Source organism: Blennius ocellaris (genome assembly GCF_963422515.1).
Source record: "Blennius ocellaris genome assembly, chromosome: 3".
NCBI classification, from domain to species: domain Eukaryota; kingdom Metazoa; phylum Chordata; class Actinopteri; order Blenniiformes; family Blenniidae; genus Blennius; species Blennius ocellaris.
This window is the reverse complement of record NC_137652.1, coordinates 7,169,130-7,190,953: the sequence shown is the minus strand read 5'-3', so window position 1 is coordinate 7,190,953 and position 21,824 is coordinate 7,169,130. Positions and strand designations below refer to the sequence as shown.

The window sequence follows — 21,824 nt, the reverse complement described above, 5'->3', positions numbered from 1 at the left end:
CACAATATCCATAGTAAATGGCGGAGCCTCGTGTGAGTACACATCGAGACTAACGGAGAGAAAGTGATGGAAGGGAGGGAAGGCGGGAGACTGGATCAAGGAAGGAACAATATGACAAATAATGCTCCACATCCTGATATAAGAGAGAAACAAATAGGAAAGGAAAACAAAGGCAGCCAGCGAGAGACTCCTGATCCAACAGCAAACTAACCCTCGCCAGACGAGTCTCTGGAGAGTTGGTTCAGCCTAACAAGCGTGAGCCAGCAGCCGTCTCTGCAGCTCACCATTACACAGTACCTGCACAAACAGCCATCATTAGGGAATAGCTGCATTGGATTCCGCAGCCTATTTGGCGAAACAAACACAGAGGATAAGGTTCCCCCCTTCGTCTTAATGGGAACGCAGCCGTTCAAATGGCTTTCATCTCTCTCCCAAGACAATGCATCATTCAACCCGCGGCTGACATTTTCACCTTTGCAAATATAATTTAATCAAATTCAGAAGTATTGGGAGGATGAGAAAGATAATGATGAGATTAAAACCATTAAGGTGGTTTGAATCATTATCATTGGCTGCGGAGATCAGTCACCAGGAACACAGTTCATAAATAAAAACAGGTGTAGGATTGTGGTTATCTCGGCATTTGGACACGTTTCACTGCACTAACACTGTCACTTCATATTTCTCTAGTCTAAAAAAGAAATGAGGCAGATAAACAATCCTCTTACTGTATATTTACAATACAAAAGTTGGCAAATAAATTGATACTAAAAAGTATTTGATGCATCGTGTGTGGGTGAGGCAAACCTCAACATTACCTACAATTACAAAAAACTTTAAAATGATCTTATAATCCATTCAACGATAATAAAGACCTGACATAAAAGTCAAAACAGAGTTTTCAGATTCACTGCACCTGATGGAAGAGTTTCCCCAGGCTCCGTGTTTGTCGGTCAGGATGTTGACGATCTTCTGGATGAGTTGTGTGGCAGTCACATGGTCGCGGTACTTGGCTGCTCGGATCAAGTGGTCGCACATTTTCTCCTCATCTCGCTTGTCTGCGGCGTACTGCGCACAGTTAGACTGGAAATAAAGGAGATTAAAAAAACAACAACACACATTACACGTTCTGCGATCAAGTGGCTCATTGGAAATTCATGTGAAAGTGTGTATATTTCACTCATCAGTATATCCAGGTTACACATTGTGTTTGTATCGGTAAATAACATAGAAAAACAGCTTGAACAATACAAAGACGAGCACGGTGTTTTCAACATACAGAAACTCTACTCTGACTAGAACCAAATGAAAAGCATTGGGTCATTTGTGTCCTGGTGTCACGTTGATTAATAACAGTGGACATGTATTTTCTAAGGCCCTCCGGCACACCAAATCACACGATACCTAGAAAGCACCGGGAGGACATTTTTCACTGTCTGAATTTGTTATCAGAATGGACCTTTGAACTCTGCAGCGACGGAGAAACTAAAACACGTTTTGAAAATATAATTTGAAACAGTGTTTTGATTTCCAGTCTCCACTTCATAACCAATTTGTGTTGCATACTTCCAGTCTCAGGTTTTCCAAGATTTATTCTTACTGCAGATGAGCATAAGGGGAAATATATATATATATATATATATATATATATATATATATATATTTTGCGAGCATATAGGCTTGCAATGAGGGTTTTATATTTTTCTCTGTGTGATCCGAGAGCAGCTAATAAAGCAAACAGCTGCAGTATTAAAACTATACGGTCACATTCCGCATCTAATCATCCTCAAACTAACCACTGAAACTGCATTCAAGCAAATATTAAACCAAGAGCTTTGCTGAACAAATAAAACATACTTTCCCAAAGTTACCAGTGAAGTGCTTTATAATGGGCCCTCCTCTTCAATGTGAACAACAACATTTCATATCTGACAGAAAATCTATAAGTATAAATCAGATTAGAGAGGCTTTTCTCCAGGCTGCTTGGCCTTAATTATCAATCTACGTCTCTTTATGTGACATTAAAGTGGGCCTTGACCTTCAAGTATGATGACCCGCAGAAGGAAACTGCGGGGAGGATGAGTGAGGGATTGCTCGGTGATTATTTCAAATTTCCAGCGAAACAGAACACACAGCAGAGCAAAGTGGAGGCAACGCTGTGCTGTATGTGTGCGTTTCACTTCCATTAATCTTAATCAGCAGAGGTGAAGCCGTGCACGTGTGAAAAACAGGGGCTGGCCAAAAGACCAAAGGAAGTGACTTGAAGGATGAGGTTTAAAAAAAAACAAAAAAAACATTTTAAGCCGTTTTATTAACCATCAGGCTGGTTGATTATACACACCTAGTGTTGTATGCAATGAGTGATTATGCAAAATAACTCTGGATGCTAAAATCAAATAAAACATGTAAAACTGTGGAAACTGATTCATTCTTCCAAAATCCCCCTAGTCTTGATGCACTCAACATCTTGAACTTATTCTATAAGTTCAATATCAAGCAAAAAATAACTCAAACTGTGAAAACATGAATGAAAAATGCTAATAAATACTCCAGTTTTATGCACACTTGCACAAACATTTGACTGATTAAATGCTTGTGTAGATTTAAAAAGATAACATGGAGCGAGCGTGTAAAAAGTCTATTTCCATCAGCCCATGTCGCAGACATGTAAAGTCTGCAGTACTAATCAACAGTGCTGGGTTCAAACTCATAACCATAAACAAACATTTCATCACCTGCGTGTTGAGCCTGCCCAAACACCCAAACCCTCCATGCTGTAATGGGCTTTTCTTACATCCGAAGCCAAAGTCGGCTCCAGGAGAAAAGGCCAAATTCACAGACTCACCCCTAAAATAACAACCAGAGAAGCTGAACATGTAAGTAGTGCCATTAAAACCTGAACTCGGCCTTGCTTGTAAGTGGAAAAGACAAGTCACTGTTAATTCCAGGGGTCATGCGGCTCATGTGAAGTCAGAGAACGTGTCGGGATATTATGAAGGACTTATTATGCTATGTTAATATGTGGCTTAAAGCTTATTGCTAAATCTCCCTATAGGCACCATCCTTCATTCACCCCCAAACAAGTCCACTCAAAAGAAAAAAGTGGTCCATTTTGGTTCTTTTATTTTCTAACAATTAATCCTTTCCATTTGAGGGGGGAAAAAAAAAAATTTTCAATTAGTAATTTGGCTTGTCTGGAACGACCGACGTAAGTCTATGCATATAAAATGTGATGAACACTTATTTTCAAGAATTAATGCACCAAGCATGGGAAGCTGTGCTCTGCTCTGTTAGCTTCCCACCCAGACAGCCACCAGGGCACGACTCGCTGGCAGTAAGACCGTTATGACTTGCGACATTGTAATCACGGGCAGCACCTTCCATTACATGGCCCGGCTGACAGGGTCGTGCGACGTGGGCGCTGGCTCTGCCGAAGGAGACAGCTTGGTGAGGACGAAATGATAATGGCTGGCATTAATCGAGTCAATTACACTGAGTCGTGTCTCGCGCAATTCATCCACGGTTCAAATAAATAAGTATGGATGTGTGCTGGAGTTCGGGGAGGAAATGGGTCGCTGGAGAAGTGACTGGAGAGTGGAAAGAGCAGTAATCATCTTTGAAAACACATACTAGTGGAGAAGGGCAGAGACAAAGCACTAAAATACCAGCATTTTATCCCAACCCCCCCCCCTTTCCACTATTTAACACAAACTGTTTGCTGTTATCATGGCTGACCCGATCTTGCTTTTGCCATGCTGATTCCACAAACAAGGAGGGGAAATGAGGAGAGTTCACCCTCGTGGTGTTGTACCAGTGTCAGCTTTATCTAAACGTTGTAGTTGTTGTCAGACGATGTCCCACCCCCCCCACCCTTCTCACCCACTGTGGGTTGAGCGGGTTAACCAGTATAATGGGCCGGAGAATGGAGGCTCATTACAAGATATCAGCCCCATGTTTATCAATTAGAGTGACAGAGAAAGGTCTGATGGTGTTGCTGCGCCACAGCGAGCCTTCGACATGCTGTCTGACAAAACCGGGGTCTCCGGGTTCTGTCGGAGAACAGGGAGGAAGAAACAAAACCAGCAGAGATGTTATTAAAGCACTTGATTTGCAATCTCTTGACATTGGTGGCACATCAGGGATGTGCGCTCTCCAAGGCTGGGCTATCGCTCTATGAGAATCTCCAATTTCTCACATCCGTCGACAAGCACTCCCAGAGGGTTTCATTTACAAACGGGCAGAGGAACTGTCCAGAGCAAGGCGAGGCATCAGGCTTGTCCTTGTCTGGTATCAGAGAATGCAAATGTACTACAAATAAATTCCTCCTGGAACACAATGGAGGTCTGCGGAGACAAGAGGACGAAATGAGAAAGGAGGATGGGGGTCGCTCGACTAAAGTAGATCCTGAACCAGTCCACCAATTGGTTTCAGAGAGATTCTCTTGCACTTGATCTCTTGGCCTCGAGTTTTCAAATTGCAACATAAAATATCACCAGGGGAATTCAGACAATGGGCAAGGGGAGAAACGGGTGAAAGGGAGAGGAGGGGGAGAAAAATGAGGGCTTAAAAGTACAATGGCGAACAAAAGTCACCAAATGACAATGCCTGACAGCCACTTCAATTCTGAAATGATGCCCCTGTCATTCCGTGCTCCCCAAGTATTGATTTTTTTTTTTTTTCTTCCCCGTCTCTGAGCACCACCAGAGAGAGAAAAAAAAAAAAAGAATCTAATCCAGTTGAAACGGATCCCTGCTGCTGGCACCAGCCCACTGCGAGTGGCCATCAAGGTTAACGCAGGCGCAACACTTATCAAAGTATCTCCTCTCCGCCTCCTCTTCCTCCCCCAGGTCCTCCCCTCACACCGTCTCTGGCTGATCTTTAATGGACTGGTCACCATGCTCGGCTGGCAGCCCCTTCATCTTCTCCACCTAGAAACCCCTCGTCTCGGCAAAGTCGCCGCCGCCCTCCTTTTGCCACATCCGTCTGCGTCGCTGCCATCTTTTCTTTTTTTTTGCACAATGAATCCAGCTCCGCTTCAAGGTCATGCCACGTGAAAAATCATACTCGTTAAAATGTCATCTGGAGAAGACAAATACTCAAATGAAGATGGGACAAAGAAAAATACAGGCCCGCTGAATTGGCTGTTGCTTGACATTTTGAATACAGAGGTAGAGGGAACTGCTTAAACAAATGTGTTTCGACATTAACTTCGGAGGCGGTGTGTTGGACGATGTCTCTCTCCCATTCGCAGGACGTCCTGACAGAGCAAACTGAGAAACCTTGCTCGAAAGGGCGTGATTCTCCCATCAATGCCTTTTCAAAGGTCAATAAACGAACAACAAAGTGGCCGCTCTCGAGCAGGAACAGACACTACGACACTCTCGGAACACAAAATGTTCACAATGAATGCTCACTTTACCTTGAATGCTTTTTTTGCATTTCGTCTAAAGAGCAGCACAGATTACAAACCATGAAATCAGCTTTATGATAAATGTGAAATGTGAACTATGAAATAGGATTATTGTTTCAACTCCAACATGGCATTGTTTGCCAATGTTTTTGGTTGATAATCATAAGAATACAACTTTTATCCAGTTTATCCAGTGCACCATTGCAGACTCCCCTTCAGCCGGTGAAATGAACAAAGACACACACACACACACACAAAAAAAAAAATCAAGAGAACAGTCTTTCAGTGACTAAAGGGACTATGTCGAGAGTGAAACAAAGGGAACTGTGGAGTAAAGTCATATTTCGGGGTTAGATGGTCACACATAATGATGGGAGCTCACGGAGGAGGTATCTGGGGACTTCATTATGTTGACAAGACGGCGGAGCTGAGACTACTGTTCTCCAACCATCCTCTGTACCTCCTTCTCCATCTCCCAGTGCTGTGAGGGAATCACTACATTGTACTGCCGAGGAAAACACAAGCTTCTACCAAAGGAAGGCAGAAACCAATGGTGGAACATGCCAACTTGTTACAGTTTGTGACAATAAAGTCATATTATGGGGCTACAAGAACTGCTGTCCAGCCTTGAGGGGGTTTGTGTCCAACTTGGATGTGAAATTTCTTTTTTTTTTCTTTTCTTAATGTGCCCCTATTCTCAGGGTTGGCACAAAACGAACATAAAAATAGACTTTTTTTTTCTTCTTCTTTCTCGCTTTCTTGCATTCTCCTGACAACAGATTTGCCCATAATGAGATGCTGGGGCATCCGGCCCTGCTGACACACTACATTACAGTTGCGACAACTACATGACAGCAAGCTACAGTTGGTGGCAGCAATCAGTTTGAGTGTTTGGAGCGATGTGGTGTAAATAGCCTTTGGGAGTTGTGGTTCTCCTTCTCTCCACTGTGTGTTTGAATAACCTTTATTCCTCTGATGGTTCATGTTTACCAATAGGAATACCTATTGGTATATACCTACATTCTTATTTACATGTGAGAAAAAAAAACACTTTTTTATCATTCAAATCTTTAGATTGTTTTATTTCCTACATCTGTTAGTTTGATCATTCATTTCTTGATCCAAAGCAAGATCAAGAAAGATCTCTCCCTCTGAAGATAAAACCAAGCAATGGTGCAATATCTTGCAAGAGACACAAACTGTTGAAACTTCACAAAAAGTGAAGATTAAATTAAAACAATTGAGGCTTTTGGAGCAGCGACTTCAGTCTTTTAGCCTTATGAAGAAAGTTCATTTCTATTCAAAACATGTGAAGAGGACAGCATGTTTGTGTTCAACACACGCATATTCTTGATATTTTCAAACCTTAAAATGTAATTATTTATCCTTTTTTTTTATTTTTTATAATACTCTTTTATAGTAACACCTGAAATTAGTTATTAAGTGACAAATTTCATTGTAAATACTGACTCATCTATAGATACGACATTAAAAACTAGAACGGGGCACTCGGTAGAGTGCTTACCTTCGCCAACGCCACAGGTATCGCCATAGAAACCAGTGGATTACAAGGTTATTTGATCCACCACTCTTTACATCATTTGTCTTGGTCGTTTGAATTGCTTCATGTTGGATCTAATGGATTGGTCCTTGGATGATGACAAATCACCCCTGAACCCGGAAAGTTGGTCAAATACATACATACAAACCAACAAATAAACAAATAATTAAACACAAATCAATTAATAAACGTGAGGGGGAAAAAAACAACCTTCGGCCCAACTTTTGTTGGCGAAGGTAAATATTTATGCCGTAAAATCCCTGGCTGAGGTAAAGTTGTTAAATCATCCCTCTGTTCCAGTTGGACAGTTATATTGGCAGCAAGGTGGCAGAGCATTTTATTTGATTTCTGAGAAAAGCACACATTGATCTGTAAATGTAGCAGTTGGCGAGATTTGAGCAGCTTCCCTCGATGTTTGGAAAGCCATAAACTGGTGATGTGGGAAGCGAGATGGTCAGTCCCTTATGGATCTCTGTCTTGTATTTTCTATTTCATTGTTCAATCTTCATTCTTTTGTCCCTTGAAGCAAGTTTAACTGCTTGATTGATATATAATTCATGTGACCACTATGAAATATGAGCGTCCTCCAACAATGAGCCATAAAAATAAAAATCGACGATGCCACAGTAAAGCGTTTTTCATGAAGGAACAAATCCATTTAATCATCCACAAATAACAAGTGGAAACCTCATTAATCCTACTGAGGACCTGTGAAGCATCCTCAAAACATAAGATGACTGCACAGTTTGAACCAGCAGGTATACAGTATATAAAAAAATGATAATTTACACACTCTGGACATTGTGGACGGAGCGCTTAGTGGACTGTAAGCTATAACTGTTCGAAGCAGAAATCACAGGGCAGGACTACGGGCAAGATATTGTTTTAATTATCATTATTGTATTACATTTTTATTTTATACTAGCCCAATAATGATCATTATTTAAGAAATCCCGTATGAAATTGTTTGGCTATCCATTAAAACTTGATGCTTTCTTTCCAAAGTGTGAAATTGCCAGCCAGATTATAGTATATAGTGCTTTAAGTATTAAAAAAAAAAGCGAAGTAATACCAGTATCACACAGATTTATTCAGCCATCACTTGATTAAAATGCATCAAACAGAGGATTGATTCCTCTTGTAAATATTAAAAAATATTCTCATTCTCAGACATGCGTGTGTATATTAACATGTAGATTGTTTCAAATTCCTTTGGACTCAAAACTCCTTAATGGTACAAGAAGACAACAACAAAATGCATCTCAATAAAAAAAAAGAAAGAAAAAAAATTCAAGACTCAGTGATGCGCTGCACTGTCTGATGGTTTGTGGTGCTGGAGCTGCTGGAGAGGAGTGCTATATATAACAGAACATAACGAGTATCAGCTCAATGTTAATGTCATTAACGTGTGGAGAGGCAGCGGATTGTTTTACAAGCTCAGCAGAGGAGAGACAATGACGCCCAGCAGTAATTAGCGGCTATCGTCTGGCTTTCGCGGGATCTCTCAAACAGTCAATTCAATTACTCCCCATAGCAGCGGTGGATGAATCAAAGGGCTACATTAAAATAAATAAATAAATACATATATAAATAAATAGGGAGAAGACTGAGGGGAAAGCAAAGCGAAGAAAGAATAGAAATGAGTCGGGTCTCGCTCACTCTTCCCTATCTGAACCTTCTTATCTGCCCTTGTGCCCCTGATCCCACCACATTTCATCCCTAATGAACAGCCCCATAAAAAGAGGGACTTCGATTTCTTCTCCCTTCCTTTCTATCTGAGTTGCTCTCCTCCCTGTTCCAGTGAAAGATATCACAGTCCATCATTTGCTGTGCTGGGTAGCAGCATCCGATCTGCAGATCTCCTTCACATTAAGGATCCTATTAGATAGAGAACCCTAAAAGGTAATTGGATTTCCCCCGTAGTTATCTTCATCTCTGTTTCACCCTAAGCCCACTGTAATAACTTACTCTCGGGGCAAAGATAACTCAATTCTGGTCCCACAGAGGAAGCACAGAAAGTGCGAGTGAGAAAGACAGAGAGAGGGAAAAGCATATGTTATGTCTCTGGGGCAAACGGGCATCTAAATCAAAAGGCTCCTCTATCACTGCTTTCACAAGGATATGAAATCTGACAAGGAGCAAACATAAATTTGTTTTAATGTATTGAATTATGCTCATTTTGGATGCCTGGGTGGAGATTTGTTGCTGTTGCTGCTGAACGGAAACAAGACTTCTTACACGGCGTGCGATGCAGTGACTGAGATGCAACTTTCTGAAGTTGATGATGGAAATATCTTCACCTGCAGTGGAGCACGAGAACGCCTAAAATGAGACATCGCGGAGGCCAAACCGTACGTTTAGTCCTCACAAAACTATAACAACACTGCAGAGGAACAAAAGCTTAAAAATAAAAACTGGGACGGAGCTGAAAATTATTTGAGAAGCGTCCACCCCCACCCTCCAGGGGGATGTTTCATTGGCCTGTTATTTTTATTGTGCAGTGCAAAATGAAACCGTTGGCTCCAGCAGGCTCAAGCAGAGCTTGTATGGAGGCAAAAATCAATACAGCAATATCAGAGCAAGACTTATCAGGGGCTCACTTCTTCTCAGAGGTCACTGAGGAGCAACTGCATTTAAGTGGGGAATTCAATTGTGAAACATAGTTTGGGACAGGCTGAGGTTGATATCTGATTAAGGATGGCTGGGGGGATTGCGAAGGGAGGTAAAGTTACAAATCAAGACCCCAAAATACAACAAATGGAAAAATATAGCTTTTCATTGGCTGTTTTCTTGCACTTCAAAGAGCAATCGTTCATGTGGCCGATTCATCTGCAGCCACAACTGATGGTTGTATTCCTGAAATCACGAAAACCTTCAACAATAGAGCGCAGTCTGTACCGACCACACTTGAGCCACGCCTGGGCCCTTTGGTCGTCTCTGACTGGCCAGTGTAACGTTATCAATGTTCAAGTTATGCAATTCAACTGCTTCACTTTTGTTTGGAGGGTGGACCGTTTATTTCTTTAAATAATGGTCCTTTTTGTGATTGTTTTTACTCCCTCTACCTATAAGCTCAAAAGCTCCTCAAAGATACCTCTGACAGTGAAAAGTTGTAAGCTTGATACCAAAGGGAGAGATTTCACCTTCTAATTACATAATGTAACTTATTGCTAATTGTGAAAAGATGTATTTATATTCAGCCAGCCTGTTTTCTACCATGGGTAGATATGAATTACCCAGCAGATGAACGCATTTCAAAATGCTTTACAACTTCACTTGGCCATGCAGGGTGTTTATCAGCCATCAGGGATCAGTTTGGGTTCAATGTTTTGCCCACTAATACTTCAACATTGACAGCGACTGTCGAAAACAGAGTGGAAAGAGAAGCCAGCACAAGAAACCAAACAACCAAACAGATGATAACAGACGTGTCCAAACCCAACAGACTGTTAGATGTGATATTTATTTTCAGGCTTGTAACCAACCAACTCTGCAACTTTTTAAGCTTAAAATCAAGGTTTTTTTTCGACAAGACTCCAATGAAAAGGAATGAAATATTAAGTGTGAGAAAATCAAGCCTCATGAATATGGTCATATTCCTAAATCCCATAAACAAAAACCATTCAGATAGAGAAGGAAGGCTTTGGACCAAGTAGCTCTTATCTGCAGAGTGAAAACTATTGTGCACTCGGTTAAACGTGACTGCCTCATGCCTGGAAGTTTGAGATGTAAGCGGGATAAGGACATGGTAACAGTGAGAGCATGAGGCCTGCGGCTACAGCGTTGAAGCCAAGTCGGTGCAGGATCATTTGGGGCTGTCATGTGGAGACCGGCTGCCAAGTCTATCTGTCAGGGAGTCAGGCAACATACTCCAAAATGTTTTCACTTGTGCTTCTCCTGTGTCAGACGCCTAACCTTACATGCACTTTTGCAAAATCACACGGACTGTACGTCTTTTCATCAAGTGGATGTGCAGTACAATGAGGAAGAAAAAAAAAACTAAACTGCCTATAACATCCAGTGGAACTAAATCTTCCCCAAGCAATCTGTGTAGTCATAACTGTCAGATGTTGCTGTGCAAATGACACTTTGACACTTTGGAACAGAGTGTACAATGACGATTCAGGGGAGGAGGATGACAATCACAGAACAGCAACTGAGAGGGAAGAGAGCAAAACATAATCACAGAAAAAAAACAAAACGCTGATGTGCACATGGTGTACCCCCAGCCTTATGATTAACTTCCAACTTAAGGGATTCTACTCTACCCAAACCTAAGAGAGACCCTTCCTTGAACCTGGAAGAAAAAAAAAAAAGGCACCACATTTTACTGCAAAGCGGGGGTCGAGGCTCGGGGTGGAGTTGGTGGGTTTACGCACAGTCGGCCCTTCAGGCCAGCACCTCTCAGGACTGTCTGCAGCTTTTAGTGCTGGCAGGTTCCTGAGAAATGAGGGAAGGATGGAAGAGAGGGGAGGATGCCATATTCCTGTCACTGGCAAAATACGCCCCCAGCGGGAGTATAATGGACAGGATTCTCAGCAGGCCAGGAAATGATTTTTGGTGAGATCTTGAAAGCAGAGTAAAGGAGTGGAGCAGAGTTGGATTCGGTGAGGGGCAACAGAGGATGCCCATGGGTCAGGACCGAGACGGCCCCGCAGACTCACGTGAATGGCAACGTTTGTGCTGAGAACTGGTCGGGGAAAGGGGGGGGGGCTTGTGTTTCAGGGGCAAGCCTGCAGTTAGACTGAGACGCACGGGGATAAATTAACACTACACTGTGTTTGGTTAGCAATATGTGCCAAGCATGGTCGCCTCCTCCTCCTCCTCCTCCTCCTCCTCCCAAACTACATCCGTGTGTGTAGGTTCCCCATTACCATGGGTTGTGTTTGAAAAGTAAACATTTATCTTTCGGGTCTGCTCTGACAGATCCTCAAACTTGATGGACACGTCTTACGATCAGGTCCTCTTTGGTCTCAGCAACCGTTACTACAGCTTGTTTTTAATAAATAGAAGTAAGAAAATCAATACAATTATCCTTTATTGCCCCAAAGGCTCGGAATCGATTGACGTTACGTTGTTGAAAAATGGTAGGCCTTTACAATAGTTATGCGTTTGGAAGAACTGTGCATTATCTTACCTCAAACTCGGCATGTTTGTGTATGTCTTCAGCTCTCTGTCTGCTGAGGATAAACTCTGCTTCATTTGCCACACGAACCAGGTGATCCTTCATGGTGTGACTTAGGAGCCTGCAAAGGAGGTTGGATTATCATCAGTACATTTTAACCACATTTACTTATTCTAATCATTCACCAACAACTGTCTTGAGAAGGGTCTGGTGATGGAAAATGTCCAAAAAATTTATTCTCTGACCATCTAAAGCACCAATTGTTGGGAAACAAAACCAGACCAGCCAAGTAACATCCAGAAAATCCTGAAAAAGAACCGTGCCGGATCAGCGGAAAATCTAATTTACAAAAAGAAACGAAGAACATAGTTACCCTCTGACTAGGGCAGAGGTGCTAATTGATTTGTTAATGATATGCATCTGACATGAAGGGGGATCTCTGCCCATGTAGCTACATATGTAGTTTACCTCCCTCTGCTTATCAGTGGAGATGAAACGCGCATGTTATGTGTGAGCGTACAGGTCAAAGGAACCTCTCTGCAGGCCCTACAGGTCAGGACTGTGCAAAGTGGAACAATAACAGAGCAGGAGGGGCACCCTGGGACTGATGGTAGGGTTAGGGTATGGAGGCCAGAGGACGACTGTAACCTAAGCCTGCTGTTTCAGCGCAGTGCAGCAGGGGAGCGGAGGCACCGGGGCCTCTGCAGCCTCCGTGGCCCTTTTCAGGCCCCGCTATCAATAACGCAACCACTGCCCCTCTTTATGGTGCCCCTGCTCGTGATTGTGCATGGAGAATAGAAACCTTTTTTTTTTTTTTTTTTTAGAAAGAGTATCCTTTTTGCATATATTCTCAAAAGCAATTTACAGGGAAAACACCATGAAATTAAATATGTTCGAAGTTGCAGTCACTTCAAGAAAGCAAATAAAACTGGTCAAGAATGGCATTTATATGGCGTGCAGTGGTTAGACAGATCAGGTATGACTTCAACACTGGAAGAAGTACATTTTCCTATATTTATTGCGTGGAAATTATTTAGTTGATAAAACATTGACCAAAGCTAAAACGATACACTATTCTCTTCTAAAATTGACATTTTGAGATTACATTAATTAAGCAGCTTTAATACAAAAAAAATTATTTATGGAAAATTACAACATTTTCCTAATGGTAACTATTATAATACAAGAAAAATACATTTGCTTTGAGTAATATTAAAATGATTGATATTTTCTATTGACTTAATCAAAAATAGTTCATTTCCTTTTCGCGCTACATTTATGAAGTTTAAACAAAACGCACGTTTGTCAGCATCTTGGTTCATGAGCACTTCAATTCCACATGTTTTTGTCTTTACATGCACACCAAGTCTTGATACACACTAAAAACTCCCAGATGTTCTACTGACGCAGTGTGAAGTGAGTCAATAATCCTATCCTACACAAACAAGGGCTACACTGCTAGTCTCATCAGCATTATAGAGGATTAGCCTTTGCCCAAACTAGAAGCTGAGGATCAATAACGAAAAGTGTGGTCCTTTAAAACAGAAATTGAATTTGATGACTACAACATGGTAAAATGGGAAATGGGGGTTTCTTATTAGGAAGATATGGGAAATCTCATGTCTGTGTAATTGAAAAACAATTGAGAAAAGACAAGGTGGACATGAGAGAAGAGACTATTTCAGGGAGATAAAGTCTCGGCCAGAAAGAATGAGGCTGATAGATGGTGGGAAATCAAGAGCGATTTCCCAAGTGTCACTGACGAACCAGCCATCAGAGCTCCTGTCACCTTCTGTCTAACCTCTCTCCTTTACCCAAGTCCCTCTGGGGTGAGCAGGTATTGAATGGAGCCTTGAACTCAAAGCTCGTCCATCCACATTCTCCCAAGCCCCTCAGGACAACCAACTATTGATTGTTGAACTGGATCTTGAACCCCCGTCCCTCATCCCAAGAGCCTCGGGGGAGATTTTGGGTGCTTGGTATGAAATTGGAAAGTGGCTGATGTGTAGATGTTGGACAGATGATGAAGTTGCCTCAAGGCGTGAGGACAGCAAGGATGCCTTTTGGAGTCACCCACCTGCCTTCGTTGACCAGTTCGATGAAGGCCAAACCGGCATTCTTCTGGATGGAGTTCTGCCATTCCTGCAAAACAAACACCAAAGAATATCAATGCCAAGCTTCAAAGAGGAGACACCTGAATACATTTTAACTTGATGTAAAATGGAAAACAATGGAAATGGACAAATCTGACCTCCTGTACGACAAGAAAACTAATCAAAACATGATAGGGAAGAGAGTAGAATCTCCTTTATTGTCATAGCAATGATTCTAGTATAGGCTTTCTCTTGCAACTTTTCTACTTCCTCCAGGCTGCTTGTCTAAAAACCTTCAAAAAGCATCATCATCTTTGCTCACACGCCCGCTACTTGTTCAGCTACTCTACCAGTGAGCAGAGGTGAAAGGACCGTGTTGAGAGTGCATTCATCACAAGTAAATACACAAATTTCCTCCCGTCTTTGACTAACTGTTATGCTTAGAGGTGTCAGTCTAAACAATCCGACCACAGCCATGTGCAACTTTAAATCCTCCACTTTGAAAGGGACAACGAAAGAGGGGAAACTCAGCGGTCATCGCCTCTCATGTTCTGTTCGATATTTCAACACCTTCAACACAAGCGGCAAAAGAATAATAAAGCAACAAGGTCATGAGGCCAGTCTGAACCCCCTCCCTTCTTCCTCTCGGGGGAGAAGGGAAATATGCACACACACAAAAATCTTAGGAGACCAAAACTACTCTTTGAAAAATATGAATTAAAGAATGAGCTCAAAGTAGCGCCATCATATGACAATAATAATTTCAGAGGTGATGAACTGAAGGTCACTGAAATTGACAGACCCAAGTGAAGACAGCGTTGACTTGACAAACATGCAGTGTATACAAGTTCGAATGTTTTAAACTGGGCTGTCATCACACTTGAGCTGATAGAGGAAACTGGGTGTTTATGTAGAGGGTAGCTTTTCAGTAAACCCCAAGAGCCCAGAGGGAGCAGGATATCAGTGCTACACTGAGGAAGGAAAGATCAATTTACAAGAATTTCTAATCCACATCCAAATGTATTTGTCCATGCGAGACATTTCTCAAAAACCTACAGCTCTACCCTTTTTAGCACAAGTCCATAACCATCAAAAGCAATCACAGGGCAAGCGAAGTGAGCCATTCTCTTGACGTGTCTGCGCACCATCACTCCATAACCAACCCCACGTCATACAGCAAACAACCGTACACTCAATTCATAACCGCTTTTTGTCCAACAGGACCATATTGGCATTGACCGTGTTTACAATACATTCCAAATAAAGAGGGCACAGAGGGAATAAGAGTCCGGGCTCCAGAGTGGAAATAGCATTTTGTAGATGAGTATTGGCAGAGGGGTTTGTGGCTGAGGCCTCGTATTTGGCAGAGGCTGAGGAGAGTAGCCTTGGGGCCTTGAGTTGAAGCTCAGACTGCAGATGAAGGACATTAACCATGAGTGCTAGCCTGTGGCGGACGGGATACTCTAAACCAGGCCGGGCTACAAAAGCTGGTTTTCAAATAAACTCAGCAGGAAGCAAGTCTGTAAATAATGCTGCATGCTGTGGAGAAGCAGAGAAACCAGCGAAGAGACGGTTCTCTTATTTCTTTGAATATTGTAAGATTTCCATGCCTCAGCAAATGAATCTGAAACTATAAAGTTATACAAGAGAAATAAAGACTGCAGATAATTGGCAACTGGGACGGGCTTCGCTTCTAAATTACATTTGATGAAAACCGTTGGAGCCATTGGCACTTTGTGGACACAGACAAAGGTGGTCGCAAGACTAATGGTGTCATTATGGGCTAAGAAATGGTTCTCGTAGTTGAATTAAAAAAGCAATGACCCTGATCTGAGGGACATCTCTCCTGGTGACAAAAAGGAAACAGGGACAGGTCAGTGATAGAATATTGGATTTTGGCTGCCCTGGTCAGCAGTGTCACAGCTTTTATGGTTGCGATAGGGGCCGTGACCACAACGCTCCTGATGAGTGGATACAACCAGCCATTTGTGACCTCTCACCCTTAACCTGACCTTCTGAGAGAGCGAGCGAGAGAGAGAGAGAGAGAGACAGAGACAGAGAGAGAGAGAGAGAGAGAGCGAGAGAGCCAACTCTTCTTAGATTCACACTGAAAAGTACAAAACAAGTAAAGGAACAAACATTTTTGTAAATATTCAATAGTTGCTCTGAGCGACATTTTGTTTTTCACATGCATGAATACAAATAATTGAAAAGCTTTATTCACTTCGTCCAAGTGTCTGATTCTGAAGACAACTCTGTTTGGTCTGTGCTCCCTAACGATGGCTTTGAGTCTGAACACACATGCCATGCGCTTCCGTCATTACAGCTGATTATCCATAATCAACATCTAAATTTACCACTACCGCTGGTGAGAAAACGCAGACCTCCTGAGCAAAATCGCCTTTCAAACATCAGACTCGCCACAACACAAGGGAAACATTTTCCAACACCGAAGACCGAACCGGCTTGGTTCCCTCGAAATAATAAATAAGTCAAAGGTGCTTTTCAGTGGCATCACTCATAATCACAAGTATTTGTTGATTTGAAAGGCTATGGGAATACATCTTTAGATCAGACCAGAAAATCATAAATCCTCATGTCAAATGTGGCAGGGCGGCAGGAGCCAAATTAAAGAGCCCAAGAGCTACTGATTTTTTTTGAGGGGGTTCTTTTTGAAGCGTGAAATCTCCCCGAGTTTCTGTATATGTGTAACAGGGAAGCTACAAAATGAACAGAGTGGGGCTGCAAGACGACAAAAGATGGAGTCCAAGATGCACATGCTCATCAAATGCATACAAATCCTTCACCGATAACACACAGCTGCTTTGCCCACCAACTCATCAGTAACATGGCTTTGATAATTATAGTTGAAATCTGTGCATGTGATTAGCATTAAAGAGAAAATGAGGACGGTCGATTTAAAAAAAGAGCCCATGTGTGCACGATAACTGGGACGAAATGATAATTACAACAAATATGTTACTTATCACGATGCTGCTTTGAACTGATTAATATGGAAGCGGTGTCGTTATTTATCCATGCTGTTGCATTTATGAGTAACTTAACACCTGCATCTACTCAACACTCCACATGTGCGTGTACAGATGGTATCTGCTGAAAGAAAAGCAGACTCCCATATTGGCGTTTGTGCGTTTAAATTCACAACTGAAGAAATATCCACTGATGTCCAAATATTTACACTGCCTGGGTCGCCATGAGCTTTAGAGAATCGCAATGCGACACTTAACCCTGAGAAAACTGGACCTAAAGCTCCCGGATCCCCAAACACACAAACCAAAAACTTGTAAGGACACCGACTGTGGGTGCATAAACGTATACAAAGATGTTTGTGGGCAAACATGATCTTATTAATAACCCATTATCATTTTCTCACTTTCAATATGATATGTGGATCCTTCTGTTGAACAGTCAGTGGATTTTTACGATGGAGAAAGAATAAGAATAGTTTAACACTGTAGGCAGCTGTTTCAGCTTCACACTAAACAGATGTTGAAATAAAATCGTCACCAGCTCAATTCTGATGGATGCTCGGGGCAGTAGAGCACGTAGAAGGTTTTCCACCGTTTCACTTGAAAACGTACGCAAAAAGAGTTTTATCGTCTCAGGCGGATATTTAAGCGCCGACACAGACTGGAGTTTACTGGCGTAAAGAGCCCAGTTTGTTTTGATAGAAATCAAATCGTGCTTGTTTTTTGTTTTTTGTTTCCTTCTTGTTTTGGGGGGGTGGAGGGGGGTTACGCCATACTACATGTGTGAAGTTTCCATTTGCTCCCTGTGCTTGGGTGTTTTTTGGGTTACCTGATTTCCGCAATCCCAAAACATGCATTTAAGGCTAATCAGTAACTCTAAATTTTCCATATGTGTGAATGCGAGTGTCCACGCGTCCCCCGTCTTTGAGCATAGTGAGCTGAGAGTTACACCATTAACAATATTTAATATCCAAGCACGAGTTGATAAAAGCACACTTGCTTAGGCAATTTATTTCCCCAACCTCTACTGAAACAATGCTCTGTGGTGTCGTAGGAAATGTTTGGTGAGATAATAAAGTCGCAATCTGTGGCCCAATGCAGGGGTCCTAAACTATCCACAGCTTGCTCTCAGTGATTTTGGCCCAATGCTCATCTCTGACTTTCAGTTCAGTTACAAACCATCCAGACTTCTCAGCTTGTCTGGATCCAGCTGGCTTTCTATCCCCACATTTACATCAAAACATGTTTAATCTGCTTTTAGTTTTTGTTCACTAGAAATGTGGAACAAAAACTGTGGGACTGCTCCAACTTGGAGCATTTTTAACAAATGGTTGAAGAACTTTCTGTTTGATTTTACGGTAAAGCAATCATCTATGATGCACTTTATCTTTGATGCTTTGGGTTTTTTCTGTAATTCTCATTTGTTGTGATTCTGCATGCATCTTTGTTCATGTCTGCCAAATGAAAACACTACATATGGCCTGGTTGATGAAATGTACAATACAAATAAAGTTACCTTGCACAGGTAGTACAAACAATTATCAAAATATAACAATAGTTTACAGCAGCAGATCTAGAAACCTCATCATGCAAGAGCTCAGCTCTATGCAAAGGTAGGTGTCTTCACAACTCTCTCCTTTAATACTTGTGAAGCACATTAAGTTGCCTTGTGCAAGAAGTGCACTATAAAAATAAAGCTGCCTCGCACATCTGCATGAACATCTTCCGACACTTGCATCAATGCAATGGGAACTCCTGTGAACAATCGTTGGCAAAATGACTTCATGCAGCTCCAAATCCTGGATTTGGCCTCTGCCACAGGACTGGGAATAACTAGGCTAAAGTATCCCATTAAAAAGGTAAATCATGTCCAAGATTTCAACCTCTGTTTTACAAGGTTAAAAATGAGGAGAAGCAAGTTTCCACTCCAAAATCCCAGCAAAGACGCCAGGACATGATTTTATCAGCGGGATGGCTGAGAGAGGATAGCAGGGGGAGAAACGGAGGAACACATTCCACGGCCTCATAACGAGGGAGCTGTCAGGTAGGAAAACATTACATTAACGGTGCTTGTCAGGAGCGGGGGGCTCCGTCAGGGAAATTCATTCATTGGAAACAATTATATGTTGCGTATAAATAACCGTTGGTGCCACTTGATGCTCACAGTGAAGATGGCCGATAGCCAAATTAAAAGCCACTCAGTATTTTTAGGAGGCTCCTGTCTGATTTTTCTCCTCCCTGCTAGACTTCACTTCCTGTCAGGAAGCCCCCCCTTGACCCTAAGCTCCTCAAACACACCGCTCCCCCCCCCCCCCCCCCTTCTCTCTGGTTGCATAGTTGGCAACGACAGGGAGTCCACAGAATTAAGTGCCAGTTGGTGTTACTGTGTTTTCTCTGTGTCTCGCAGGACAGAATACTTTCAGGGAATATGCAGCATACTATTATCCTCTGAATTCGAGAGTGATGGCAGGGACGCTGCGACTCGTGGCGTGGCTGTAAAGGGGGCGCCGGCGCAGAGCACAGGGTGAGAGCAAGCTTGGAGGGGAGGGAAAAATAACACTTTGATTTTCACTGATCTTGAACCTTGCATGCCTGTTTAACTGCTCGACGGGGTGCAGGGCCGACCGCGAGGAAAATGACTGAGAAAGTATTTTTGTCCCTTGGTTTCTTGGTATTCTCCGTAACTCCTCTCACTGTCTTCCAGCTCCCCAAGAGGTTCCTCCAACATACTCTTTGTTTGATCCATCACATATGAGAGAGAAGAAGAAACATGGCCGATACAAGTGCAAGAACCCACTTTCAGCTGCATAGTTTTAAAAACAGGCAACCCTATGAAAACAATAAAATATACAAAAGAAAATGTGTATAATCTAACTTTCACGTGGTTTTTTTTTTTTCCCTTCCTTTCTTTGGGACTCTAGAAGCTACACAACTGGTTCCCTCGTTTCTCAGATTCTGTTATTGATCGTGCAGAGCATGGCGTCTGACGTCCGGACGCTCCAGACCTGTTCCCTGACTGCAGGGGTTTAAACTTCGACGCCTCCGTCGCTCTCTTCTTCTAACCTGGGGGTCAGGAGGTTAAGGGTCAGGAGGAGCCAAGTGTTTGGGAAGTCAATGTCTTTCTCCCCGCTGACTGGGAGAGAGGTGCCCATCTGTTAAACAGGTTAACTTTGGTGGGACGGGCTGGGAAACTATGATAAAGTGCAGTCAGTGGATTAGCGGGTTAACATTGATGTTATTGAATTACAATGAAAGGATTATCTGCACTGGTGGCCACGACGCAACTGTTTGCCTCAAATCACAGATGAAGATCGGTGCAGTGGCAGACGGGACAGCATACGTGAAAATCTGGGTAATATAGATGTAACACTAAACAGATTTTGTTCAGTTAAGTCAAAAATGCAGAACAGGTAACAAATAACTTTAGGATTTATGATATCTTCTGTTGTTAATCAATTGTTTATAAAGTTAAAATTAGCACATACACACAAATACTGATTGGGGTTTGTCATCAGTCCTCGTCTGTACTTTCATGCATATAGTCATTTTTACAGGGGGAACAGTTTGGAGTTAGGGTTAGAAAAAACCCTTTAGAAAACAATAAATCAGATGACTTAGTGGATACTGAATGAAAAGAGCAGAGAAATAACTATCACTCCCATAGGATTTTTAATTTATGGCTTAACGGGTTGTACATATGAAGCTTATCCAGCACCAAAACAAACCAAAAACTCCACACTATTAAGTTTGTTTTTGTGAGAGGTCTGGACAGAAGACTGAAGATAAACTAAAAAAAGAAACAAAACAAAATTGACTTTGGAAAGAGAGTATTCTGCTGATAAAAATGAAAAAGATACGAGACTGTACTATCTGGACGCGATCATCATGAAACCAGCGGCCCTCCACTCCACACCACCGTCTCTCTCTTTTCCTTCCACTCCATGTACAGGATGCATTTCTGATAAATGGCAGAAGGATGGATGGGCTGACAGAGGGGCCGGACAATAATGGCTGATCTACAGGACACAAATGCAGCTACTGAGAAGATTTATGGGTCTCTACTAGTCGCAGACGGTCCAGTATCCAACGAGATGATTTCTCAAAGCTGCGGACAGGCGGCAGCGAGCGCGAGGAAAAGCTCTTTCTCTTGTCATGCTGCATTACTTATTAATCAGATGTTTTAGGTGGAAGCTACTTGGAAGAGGAGACAAACCATCGGTCGTAAATATTACAAAGATGGGAGAAAACAAGCTTCAGACGGAGAGTGGAACTGGAGTATTTCTTTGGCCTGTGTGAATATGCAACATTTCTGCGGTATAAAAACGATAATCAAATAGCATTATGATGCCTTGTGATTAAGCTCACCATTTTTTTCTCTCCCATCTACCAATGTTTGTAGTCAGTTTTGCTAAAATCGCATAAAAAATAAAAATAAATCCAAGAGCAGATGGATAAACAAGAAATGTAAAACATATTTGGGAAAAATGATTTCAAACAAACAAAAAATTAAGTTTAAAGAGTTATCCTTGGGAAAAAAAAACATTTCCCATAGTTTTTATTTATTTTTCTTTCACAACTTTTAAAGGATTCAGAGCATGCGTTCTATACAAAACTGATTCAATGATCTTTTAGGCCAATTATGTCC

General features: G+C 42.1%; 1 protein-coding gene across 1 annotated transcript in view; it reads right to left on the bottom strand.

Annotated features, from left to right (window-relative positions):
• lrba (LPS-responsive vesicle trafficking, beach and anchor containing) overlaps positions 1–21,824 on the bottom strand; it is a gene marked incomplete at its 5' end in the record, with an annotated part of 187,605 nt that overhangs the window by 94,911 nt on the left and 70,870 nt on the right. Inside the window, 3 exons of the mRNA XM_080521001.1 lie at positions 917–1,083; positions 12,109–12,217; positions 14,174–14,238. Coding sequence (XP_080377127.1) covers positions 917–1,083; positions 12,109–12,217; positions 14,174–14,238 — 341 coding nt within the window. The remainder of the gene's footprint in view (positions 1–916; positions 1,084–12,108; positions 12,218–14,173; positions 14,239–21,824) is intronic.